Source organism: Anopheles moucheti, chromosome 3, assembly GCF_943734755.1.
Source record: "Anopheles moucheti chromosome 3, idAnoMoucSN_F20_07, whole genome shotgun sequence".
Taxonomy (NCBI): domain Eukaryota; kingdom Metazoa; phylum Arthropoda; class Insecta; order Diptera; family Culicidae; genus Anopheles; species Anopheles moucheti.
The window spans coordinates 84,533,534-84,546,006 of NC_069141.1; the positions used below are offsets into that span (position 1 = coordinate 84,533,534).

General features: G+C 42.9%; 1 protein-coding gene across 2 annotated transcripts in view; it reads left to right on the top strand.

Annotated features, from left to right (window-relative positions):
• LOC128301190 (probable beta-hexosaminidase fdl) overlaps positions 1–11,966 on the top strand; it is a 36,145-nt gene extending 24,179 nt beyond the window's left edge. For both annotated transcript variants that reach the window (XM_053037546.1, XM_053037545.1), the window contains 5 exons: positions 3,830–3,893; positions 6,405–6,691; positions 7,428–8,125; positions 8,185–8,341; positions 8,418–11,966. In XM_053037546.1, the coding sequence (XP_052893506.1) occupies positions 3,864–3,893; positions 6,405–6,691; positions 7,428–8,125; positions 8,185–8,341; positions 8,418–9,576 (2,331 nt within the window). In that variant the 5' untranslated portion in view covers positions 3,830–3,863 and the 3' untranslated portion in view covers positions 9,577–11,966. The remainder of the gene's footprint in view (positions 1–3,829; positions 3,894–6,404; positions 6,692–7,427; positions 8,126–8,184; positions 8,342–8,417) is intronic.
• The last annotated feature ends 507 nt before the right edge of the window (positions 11,967–12,473 follow it).

Sequence of the window (12,473 nt, forward strand, 5' to 3'; positions counted from 1 at the left end):
TGGCGTGCGCTTTCACCGGGCATCGCATGCTGGTGCGTACTGCTGACATTTTCTACCCAACTATCCACCTCAGGCGATTTTCGTTCGATCCTTTTGTGTCCTTACCCTTCGCTAACCGGGTGGAAAGCGCATCGGGTTTCCTTTTTCTTGCAGGGGATGTTGTGGTGAAGTTTTTTAGGTCTTTCATTGAAAAGTTTTTTTCAACATTATGCAAGCTATTTTATTGTGGTTTTTGTTGTTGTCGTACATTTCTTCAATGTATATTTACCTTTTTTATCGTTATTATTTATTATTTATTTTCATTTACTGTATTTCACTTTGCATCAATTTATATAACAAAAGAAGCAATTGAAATAAAAAAAAGATTAAATTCACGCCTTTCGGTAAGGCAATTCGCAACACATTTTCGTGGAAGAATTATATTAGAGAATGAATTTGCCCATAAAATAAATTTCATTGTTTCGTTTAAATGAAATTGTAAAGAAAGTATTACACTGTTTTGTAAAATGAATTACTTTCCGTTCTTAAAAACGTATTTGATGAAAATATAGTTTTTTTTTATTTGAAAAATTCCGAAACCCCTGCAATTAGCTGCATACAGGGAATGTCAGTGCTTTGGTAACTTTTCAAAGGATGTAAAAGTCGTCAAAATACGTGGTAATATTTGTAAATATTTTTTCTTCCATGCCTTTGTCTAAGCATCCCAAAACGAAAATGAAAATTGTCACTAAAGAAAGCAATGAAACATCAGGCTCATCCTCGCCAAGCATGACCGAAGGAACGTTCGTTTCCCTTTTGCCTTATGGCCCTGTAGAGCTTTTCGTTTGGTTTCTTGGCTTTTCCACGATTCCACTGCGCCCGGCCGAGGGCATCACCTGTCCCCATTTGTCCCACCCAAATGTGTGTGATTTGTGTACTGCTCTTCATCGAACGCCCGCACCACCCGCTCGCTATTGCTGCACCTCTATCTATTGGTTGTTCTTTTCAGGTTTACGGCATGTGCTGGCTTCTGTGTGGCCGTGCCCGCGTACTCCTCTACTGAGGGAGGCTAGTGGTTTTTTTTTTCTTTCATCCAACCTCTTGTTCATTCTTCCGAAAAAGAAAGCAAAAATGCGCCCAGTGATCATAATGAACTGCGGGCTGGTAGGAACCGCCGGTTTGTGGTAGGAACCCCTAGCGCCCAGGTACCCAGGCAAGGGGTGAACTATTTACCACCTTTTGTGTTGTGGTGGTAAGGGTGAGATTAGTGGATTTGAACGGTAGGGCCCCGGCATAGCATGACAGAATCGGGTTAGTGTTTCCTGTGTTTTATGCTCGTGCTCGTCTCGACGTCGATGTCGATGCTGTCGAGTGATGCTTCCCTTTCAGTTGGCCGCTCGGTATCGTTCGGTTAGTTTGGTGTGATTTTTTCTCATCACGCCTGCTACGGGCAGCGCACGTGCTTTCCCGGTGCGTGTACGTGTGCGTACGGTTTGGACGCAAGTGTGCTCTCGTGTATGTGGTATTTGGTGGTCAGGAAAATTAGTGCGGGTTTTGGTTTGATGTTTGTGGTCGTAACAAGGTTAAGGAAAATAGAATAGATTTTTCCGATCATCAAAAATCGAAATTAACAATGCAATTACTATTTACAAAGAATTAATTTTGTAACATCTTGCTACTCGCTTGTAGGGTGTATATTGCTTTATATTATTAAGTATTGGTTATAAAAATTAATCCAAGCGAAAAAAGGGATTTCAGTCGAAAGACACCGAATGTCGATAAATAAATAAAACTAACCACCTATCTAAATGTCAAACCACTTCCGTTCACCTCCATTACTCCTCTTCGCTGGGACGGAAGTGAGTAAAATGTATACACACCCGGTGATTAAATAAGTGGAAATCGAAATAACTACCCTTACCCGCAGGTCGGTTCCCCTGGTGCCACTTAAACCCTCCTCCACCATCCCTACGCACCCCATCCGGCAAACAATATTGATTGGTTGCGTTAAAAATACACATACACCGCGTACATTTCCACCACGTTCTCTCGCTACCAAATAAGTTTTGTGGTAACGATAACTTACGTAATGGCGTCCCGGCCACTTCCTTCTTAATTAGATGAATTTCAACGCCATGCCGGGGTGGAGAGTCGGGTTTGGACACGTTTTATGCGTCAGTTTGCGGCAAATCATTGGTGGTTTTATTGGTGCGCTGGCGTTGGAAAAGGACACGTCGTGCGCGCGTTTGCGAGATCATCTGGATCGGGATTTTAATTTGCTATTTCGAGTTTGATTTGCGGACGATCTTTCTACGGCGTTGGTTTCGCCGTAGCCGAATGATGAAGTTACGAGAGCTTAAAATAATGTGCTACCTCAGTTACGGTATGCAGAAGGATAACGGCGAATTTCGCAATCTTCTGCAAAGGATTAGATTATTAGCATTTAAAAATATATACCGGGGACTATTTTATGGCTCAGTTGGTAACCAGTAATGAACTTGGTGCTATAAATATATCCTGCGTATTGAAATATTTATTTCTGAGGCTTTTCTCATTTTGGCCGTTTTATTCGATTGTTGTTCGATGTTTCTTTTACGAGTTGTTTAAGAAAATGGAACAACTTTCCATGATCTATTTTTAAAATATAAAAAGACGTCTTAACATTCGGCATTCCTTGTCCGTACGGCAGCGTCATCAATTTGTCACCAAAAACCCGTCCATCACCATCATCATCATCGGTGCGAACCGCCATCGCATGGTAAAAATAATCCCTACTAGATCAACCACGCAGCGATATTTCGCGGTCATCGAGAATGCGAGAACTTTATCATTCCCGTCTGCTGCGGTTCGTTACTGCGTGTACGCGTGGTTGGCGGGTTTTGCTGCTAGCAGTTCCATTTACTCAGGATTGTAGGTTTAAATTTCGTTTCGTTCGCCAAAAGATATAACGAGCTTTCCGTTGGGTTCGGTTCCGCCATTTTAACCGCCCGACGGAGAATAACGACGTCCTGTTCTATGAAACCAGGGTATAGGGAAGAAAGCGTGAGAGGCAGTAGATTTGTATTTCAGAAGAATTTGGAAGGAACTCGTGAAAAACCCGATCTGTTTTTGTTTTATTCTAAGTTTATCCCCAATCCTCAGTCACGATGACTTACGGTGTGACTAGTTGCTACTGCTACTCCTACTATCACCACTGCTACTACTATTACCATCCACTACGAGACTGGTACCTAATTCCAATTCAATTATTTCAGATAGATTGAAATTTCGCAATTCATTTCACCGGGCACCCGGTGACACGGCAAAGATCTGCTTGTGGCGGTATTACTCTTGCTGGCGCAACACGGCTACAAGAGCGCACACAGCGCACCAGGTGGGTTTGTGTGGTGCTTCCCCGTTCGTAGTTGACATTTTTGCGGAGAAAAGAATGTGACCAAACAGGTGGAAAGGTAGACGGGGTTGAGGGCCAGTGGTTTGATGGGTGGGTTGAATGAGAAGCATCTAAAACCGGCGCACACGAAGAGGTACGAGCATGTACATGTCCCAAATGCAGTTTTCCAGCTGAGCGAATGCAGTGTTTTCTGTGTAGATCAACATGTTCTTTGGAGTTTTAATTTCCTTGTCTTATATTCGTCTTCCTGCCTTTTTCGGGAAGCGAATTAATGCAACGGAAGCATAGTGTAAGGCTTATGAATTTTGTTCCTATTGACGTTGGATTGTTAGATTGGAAACTATTTTAAATAAAGGGATTTTTTAGTATTAAACTGGTAGACTAATGTAGAATGTACAAGTAATATATTACTAATTTTCAATACGTTTAATTGTGCTTTTTTCTTCTTTGTCGTTGCAGGTATTTTAAACACATGTCTTCATAGAATTTAAATATGTTGCTCGCTCATGATTACAACAGTAGGGTAAGCAATCTTTTCTATTTATAATCGAATTTCTAGCTGCATTTTTATTAAATATTATTTTTAAACTTTCTGGCTATGTATAGCTTCTTATCATCAAACTATTCTGGGTGTTCTCTCTTTGTGTCGTTGTTGTTTTATTTTATTAACATATTCAAAACAAGCCGTAAATGGCAGACAAATCCAGCGACGATCTAGTGCCACAAACAAGAAGAAAAATCCCACGTTAAAATCATGTCCAAAGCCCCCTCCATCATCGGAGCGTCTGGTTTGAACCGACTGTCCAATGTGGCTTTACGTAATGGCGCAAAAAAAACCGGAATGGCGGAAGACAAGCACTAGGACTGACTATGGACTGACAACAAAGAAAAAAGTGCCTCGCCATCATAAATTCACTCTTTAGCAACACTTTCGCCATTTTTCGACGATGGACACCCTGTTTAGCGGGGGGCCAGCTTCACGATTCATTTGAAGCAAATTTAATTACCGGTCCGCATCGCGTACTGCCGTCATCGGGTGCGTCACTTTCGCCAAAAATCTTTACCTCTAATGTCACATTATTTCCCCCTGGGTACTTTGTTTTTTTTTTTTTGCTCTGCCTCTCTACCATTAAATGACGAACCTGGTGTACAAATCTCGCGGTGAATCGTGACCCTTCAATTAGACACAAAAAATACGTCTGCAAAGAGAGAAGTAGTGAAAGTTGATGCTGTATCGCGTGGATGGTGCTTTTTGTTCCTCGCGCATAAAGGTTCGCAAATGTCTTGGTTTGTTGTACGCGGTTGGTTACGTGTTAAGTTTACAGAAATTATTTTCCATATTTTGTTTTACGACCACTCTTAATCCCTGGTTCGCTTGATTTGATTTATCAAGTACCAAATCCAAGTAGCAGCTACGACGAGAGTATTAATCTCTGATCAATTTTGATAACGCTAAATTAATAGGTGAGTATGGCCTTACTATTGTGACACTTATGACAGAAGAGACTCAGTACCACCGAAGAGACCCTATCAGAAAACCCAGAATATGTGTCACACTGTAACGGAAATCATCAAACAAGCTTTACTTAAAAGCTAACAACATAACATAACAGAGAATCAACCGGGAGTAACATCCTTTCGTCCATCACGCGCTATCAGTGCAAGACTTTTCTCATTAGTGTGGTTATTTCGTTGTCTTGCTAATAATAATCACTCACACTAGTTTTCGCGTTTTTGGCCGGAGGTTGATGCACAGTGAAGCAGCTACCTACTTCCTGAGCCGTTTTTTTCCATCGCGTTCACGAGTGTCCTCGAACGTCTTTGAGTCCATTTGAACTTTTGGCCGCGCTGCAGTTGTATTACCCACTTTTGCCGCCAATTTCACCTGATTAGTTCTTATGGCATACTCAGAAAACTTTTTTGCTACAGTTCGTAACAAAGCTTCTGGTGATTTTTGTTTTCGTTTGTTTCTTGTTTGCTCCTCCCATCTCGGAAAAGGTTTTGTTAGTTTCAGGTGTAACGCACCCACTAGATTCACCTGTGAGAAGGGCTGGCGTAATGTGTGAAGTGAAAAATTGGACCTGAGCGTATGTGAGTGTTTTCCTCCAGCACGGATCAGAATGCGAAGTTTGTGGTGCCCTTGATTCGTAATGTGACATAAATCATTCTTCAAATGGGAAAGTTCATCGTGATTGTGACATTTATCTTAGATAGTAAATTGGACGAATTGGGATAAATGCAGTAAGAATAGTTACCCGCTACCATTAAGTTAATTTAATTTTGAAGATAGATTCTTCAATTTTATTACTTTTTTGTGAAAAAAGTAAATCTTAGTTAAAAAGTTTTAAATCTGTTATGAAAATAACTTCACACAAATCCTATTTCATTGTTGAAATTCTTTTAAAACATTTAACACTGCCCGGGTTCTGCAATTGATTTACAAATGAATTCACATCAGCTGAAAACCCCAGCACTGTCACCCATTTAATCGAAATGGACATAAAATCGACCCGCAATAAACGCCATCTATACGGCGAATTCACCTCAGGTGCTCTAATTTAATTAATTCCTTACAGTCGGAACGTTCATCCCAAACTGCGTGCTCTCCAAGGCATCGATTCCTGTCCAGATATGGAGACATTCGGCATAGATTTGTCATTTCGTAATAAATAGATTGACACATATTTCTTGCGTTAAATTTGGCGTCCGGTGCAGTGATTGTGATTGATTGGCTAGCAGAATAGTTTCACGTTTCAGCTTTGATAATTTGGTTATGGAAAACAATTGATTCATACCCATGTCTGGTGTTCTTACTCGGGTTATACTCTCATATGGATATTTTATGTTATAGCAAATGAATAAATTAATAAAATATATAGTTTTATTATACAAACAATAGACCATTTATGTTAGCAATTTGTAGCATTCTTTTCTTTTTTTTTGTAAGATTGTTATAATTACATTGCCTTCAAAATGATAAATCATTAAATATTTAAATTAATTATATACTTTATCGCTTCTTGTCTCCTTCCAGCGCTCTTCGGTAGCATCATCCCAGTCTCGAAACATTCGCAGCACTGTACTGAAAAATATGTTCAAAAAGATAGCCCTCACGAGGTCAGCCATGAAGAAGGTCGTCGTGGTAGGATTTATCAGCATTCTGGGAAGCTTCCTGCTGTTGCTGTACTGGAACGACACGTCCGAATCGCCCAAACCGTCGACAGCGATGTCGATGGGTATCTACAATACGCACATTTATGGAAGTTTGGCCAGCGCGACGCCTAACGGTGATAACATTCGTGCCAGTGCCATCCCTGTAAAGTAAGTTCGCTTCCTGTTTTATCGTACTAACCGAATCAAACACGAACCACTGGAAATTTAGTATATTACACTTTTTTTGTGAGGGATGTAAGTGAGTTTAGTCGGCAAATGATTGATAAACTACTTTCATTAAGAGTGAAGAAACAAAAAGGCAACACGCGACCCTCCATTATTCGACCCCCTGTTTGTTTGTCTGCTGCTGAAATTAACAAGTGCATGTTTGAACTTCGTACTCTTCGTAGAGAGTAGCTCATAGCGGCCGACCAGATAATCAACGGTCGTAGTTTATGATCCGTGTAAATGTCTCGAACAGCCAGACCACCGCCGGCCGTCCGTCATGAAGCATCACGAAGCTGTTAACGATTTTGCCCAGCGATAAAACCATGCTAATGAGCGGAAATGGAAGCATAAAGCACAATTAGCTTCCGAATGGCGATTTTTAATGTGCGGCGGTCCTTTAGCGGATGAAGTGTATGTTTGGTTAAAGGAAAATGCTGGTCTGGTTTTTTAATGGAAACTTTGTGCTTATTTGGTTTGCATTTTGGAACGGCTGCTGCTAACGCTATTTAAACGGCCAATATGATATAATTGAATGTTTTTGGGGTTGTCAAAACTCTCTAGAACTTAGAATCATGATATAACAACAACTAAACGCACCTCACCTAATCGGACAGCAGAAGTTATTGATTGTATTATTAATGAATTTTACTGTCCGTGTTTTTTGCCCAAATTTTAGTCCCATCGAACGTTCGTGGACGTACAAATGCGTAAACAATCGATGCGTACGGCACCATTTCGTGGACGGCGTTGCAGAGGACTTCGAAACGAGCAACAACGCACACCAGCCCCAATCGCCCCAGCAGTCCCATGGCGATGTAGGACCCGGTGGTAGCAGCAGCACGAATTCTGGCAGCTCATCCGGCAAACGGATACCCCACCTTACCTGTACGATGACCTGCGGACCAATCAATATCTGGCCCCAACCGACCGGTGCCACAACGATCGGTAGCAAAACGTCGCGCTTTCGGCTGTCGGACATGCACGTCAAGATCGTGACCCGGTTCGAACAGGTCGAAAAGCTGCTGCACGAAGCGTACGACGTGATGCGGGCCGAGATCCGTGGTGTGATGGTTGCGCATGGTGCCAGTCTGGAGGAGATCGAAGGTGCCCTACCAGCCAGTTCCGTTCCCGCAGGAATGCAACCCCCGGCGACCGAACAACGTCCGGTGGCAACGGAAGTGAACGATGCTGCCACCGCTGGAAGACGACCAAGCAGTACGGTTGATGCTGGGGTGGGAAAGATTCACTTCTTTAAGCTCGTTAGCGACAAACGGTACGATGTGGATGCGTTCGAGGTGAACATTCACGTGGAAAAGTCAGCTGACACGCATCTGACGCTACATACGGACGAGAGCTACAATATGACGGTGACGCGTAAGTAAAGTTACTTTATTTTTCCGTCCAAACCTTCATAACAAGCCGTATCGTTGCAGATTCCGCTAGGGTGTTGATCATTAAAATATCTGCAAACACATTCTTCGGCGCGAAGCATGGACTCACAACGTTACAGCAGTTGATCTGGTTCGACGACGAAGAGCGTACCCTGAAAGTATTGAACAAGGCGTCCATTGAGGATGTGCCGAAATTTAAGTAAGTTATCAATAATGCATCTTCATCGTGTTTTCACCCTCGAAACAAGATTATCACGTGTTGTTTTTCTTTCTAGTTACCGTGGCCTTATGCTCGACACCTCCCGGCACTACTTCTCGGTGGACTCGATCAAGCGTACGCTCGTCGGCATGTCACACTCGAAGCTGAATCGCTTCCACTGGCACATTACAGACTCGCAGAGCTTCCCGCTAGTCTCCAAACACTATCCGCAACTAGCGCGCTACGGGGCGTACTCCGAGCGTGAAGTATACACACCGGACGATGTACGTACCCTGGCAGCGTTTGCGAAAGTTCGCGGCATTCAGATCATCCCGGAGATCGATGCTCCGGCCCACGCTGGCAATGGATGGGATTGGGGTCCCAAGCACGGTCTCGGTGAGCTCAGTCTGTGCATCAACCAGCAACCGTGGAGCAACTATTGCGGTGAACCACCGTGTGGTCAGCTGAACCCTAAAAATAACAACACCTACCTAATTCTGCAGAAGCTGTACGAGGAGTTGCTGGAAATTGTGGGTCCCCTGGATTACTTTCACATCGGCGGCGATGAGGTGAACCTGGAATGCTGGCAGCAACACTTTAACGACTCCGACATGCGTACGCTGTGGTGTGATTTTATGCTTCAAGCGTACCACCGATTACAGCTGGCCAGCGGTCAGAATGCTACGGCTCCACGGATGGTTGGTGTGTGGTCAAGCGGGCTCACTAGTGCGCCGTGTCTCTCGAAGAACACGTTCGCTGTGCAGGTGTGGGGTGGCAGCAAGTGGCCGGAAAATTTCCAGCTCATCAACAGCGGGTACAGCTTGGTCATATCGCATGTAGACGCGTGGTATCTGGACTGTGGCTTTGGCAGCTGGCGTTCGACAGGGGAAGGCGCTTGTTCCCCGTACCGTAACTGGCAGACGGTGTACAAACATCGTCCGTGGGAAGAGATGAAGCTAACTTCGCTCCAGATGCGCCAGATATTGGGCGGCGAAGCGTGCCTGTGGACGGAACAGGTGGACGAATCGATATTGGATTCCCGTCTGTGGCCGCGTGCATCCGCCCTTGCCGAACGGTTGTGGACTGACCCGACGGAGGAACGGTTCAGCGAATCGGTGCCGCTCGAGGTGTACAATCGGATGTCGGTGTTCCGGAATCATCTACTCGAGCTAGGACTGCGGGCGGAACCGATCTTCCCGAAATACTGCGCACAGAATCAGGACGAGTGTGTATGATATTACGTGAACCCGTTCTACTAGATTGTGATCACGGTACGCTCGGTACAGCGCCGTCGTTAATGGCATTGTGGTTGTGATACTTTGACAAAGGGCTTCTAAACGCTCCAACAGTACACCGGCACCGGAATGGAGGGAATGGTTGATGAATAGCCTTCGAAATTATCTCGTGCCGTAAACTGACCTTTTCTGACAAGTGTAGGGTAGGGTATTTACGTACCGCTCGGTAAAGCAAAGCAAGCAAAAATGGGAACATATATTTAGTAAACGCTTGAAATACATGATATTACGATGACCAACAATCATGGAAAGATGTGCGCATTACATATGCATTCTTTTTGGGGTGAATCGAGAGGCGTATTTGTTTGTTGTTAGATATTTATGAAAAGAAGCGCAAAGTCGTCCGAGAGAGCAGGCAAAGCAAAGTGAAATGTAATTGTACATAGTTTGTAAATGATGATTAGTGTACGGTAGATACTTATTTGCAGGTTTCAGTCTAGGCGCTAGCAAAAAGCAACAAAAATATAACCTACTGCACCCGTAGTGTTTAATGATGATGAGCATGAGATTGATAGTACACGATCTGGCGCCGCACTTCTAGCAGAGCCATCATTAGTTTGGTACTCTTTCTTACACCTTAGGAAAATAAATCATAAATAGGAAATTAGCTCACTTATAAAAAGGCACACTCACCAAGATTCAGTGATGAAGGTTGTATGTTCAATAGCAAATGAACACATTATTAAACGGAAACGGATAAAACAAGCAGCGATTGATTTATCAATATGAAAGGAATCCTTTAGAAGAAACACGAGTTTCTATAATTAATTGCTTTTGGTATGCATCCTTTCTGTCTTCATACCTCAAACGCGAGTCCAGAACTGCGTAGGACAGAATGATCGGTAGATAGAAGAAAGTATTTGCTCGCATGTACTTACATGATTCGATACGAATCGTAGAGATAAAGGTAACGCCATGTAACGCCAGGCGGTACGGTATAAACCGTAATCACAATCATGAACTCATGCGCTAGAATGCATTTGGGAAAAAACAGGCCAATAAGCAGCCAATCGGATCGTTCTAGTGCGCATCGTTTTGGGCACGAAACATGGCCCGCTATAAAGATCGAGCTTGTTTTTAACGTAAACGTATGATACGCGCAGTGCGATCAATTTCACTCAAACCCTCGATATACCTGTAGACGATTTCGTAGACTTAAGTATTTTTGTTTCACTGTCATTCACAAACGTTGTGTTTGAGTAGTGTTTTGAGATTAAAACCGATAAAGATATCTAATTCGTGTTATTCCGTTTGTTGTTAGGCTATTGTGCTAGGTTTTTTCTTCTGAAACAAACACACACTAGCCATATGAGAAAGGAAAGCTTCCGCGTGGTTTCGTTTTGCCAAACGTAATATTTAAAATATAAAAACGGCACACTCTTAAGTACACAAACAAGACAACCGCTCGTCCCGTAGCTAAGGTGCACTGTGTCAAGCAAGTAAATTGATGCTGGTTGAGGAAGTTATCCGACGGCTAGCGCAAACACACCGAGCAGCGAAACTTGTTCATTGTCCGACGACCAAAATGCCTGATAGTCTTGCAAGTCTTGCATTTGTACATAAACGCCACTCACTGCATCCCACACCGATTCGAATCCAAACGTAAACAATGTTCCAAGCAATGATGGCAAAAACATGCTGTCCTTTCCCTTGAGCGGTTACTATACGAAATTTAATTCAGATAGACTTTTTTTATACGATAGTGTAGCAGCACCGGGAAAACCTTACGTGATGTTACTAGGTGAAATGAAATAACAAAAACTACAACAAACAGTGGAAAAAAAAAGGAAAAATCCGCTGCCACGTGCCCGGAGAGCCATAATGTCGTAGTTGATATTTAACGTAAGCATGCAAATCAATCCACTGCACCCATTCAAGCCGTCTTGGTTAGGATTAGTTCGGTTACAGAAAATTTAAAACCCTCAAATTATAATCACAAAGCAAATTAATGTAACGTGTGAAATCAAACCGGTATTTTGTAATGAGAGTACCACAAAAACAAATTATACACGAATGACAAAAGCATGTGTAATCAACCTTTTGCAATTACGTTTGCTTGTGCGCAAAAATGTGTGATTTTTGTGTTTTGTTTGTCGGTTTATTTTTGTGGTTGTAATTGTTGATTTCAACTGTATATTCGCTTCAGTGAGATATAAAAGTACAAGTGATAAATCCGTAAATAGTAGATACAGGTTTTTTGCAAACTGCACTCTTGCTTCTGTTGATGTCGACGGACAAAGCAAAGCTATTTACATGTTGTGAGATAGATGGTGGCTCTCTTTATATTAGTTCCGTTTGTCTCTTTATTGGTAGCGTAATAAAAGGAAAGATCCATGATAATTGCTGGCTGAGCGTGATTGCATCCAACACATAAAAAAGATAGTGTGTATCACAATGTACTAGAAGGGCGCTGATCCGAAATTAATATATTTACAACCGACTCACAGCGCAATTGATTGATGCATGTTGACAGTGTTTTGTCCCGAAGGAATCGCTTTTCATCGTACGTTTGACGCACCTCCGGGGGTCACGTTTGCCTCTTCGGTCCCGGCTGAATCAACTGCTTTAAATCGGTAATGAGCTATTTGACAGGCGGTGCAACGAACGTCATTGTGTATCGATTCGCATTAAACATTAAATCCAACCCGACGTATTCTAACAACAGTCCGAAGGAAAGATGCCGGCAGTACACTGATTTTGCTGCAACAATAGGAAAATCCCGTAAGAATGCACTCACACAATAGAGTGGAAATGAAACGTTGTGTCTGTCTTTGAGTTTTTTGTTTTCCGTCACCCCACAGTAGTGCACCTTTCCCTTCAAGATAGCTCGCCTCGCC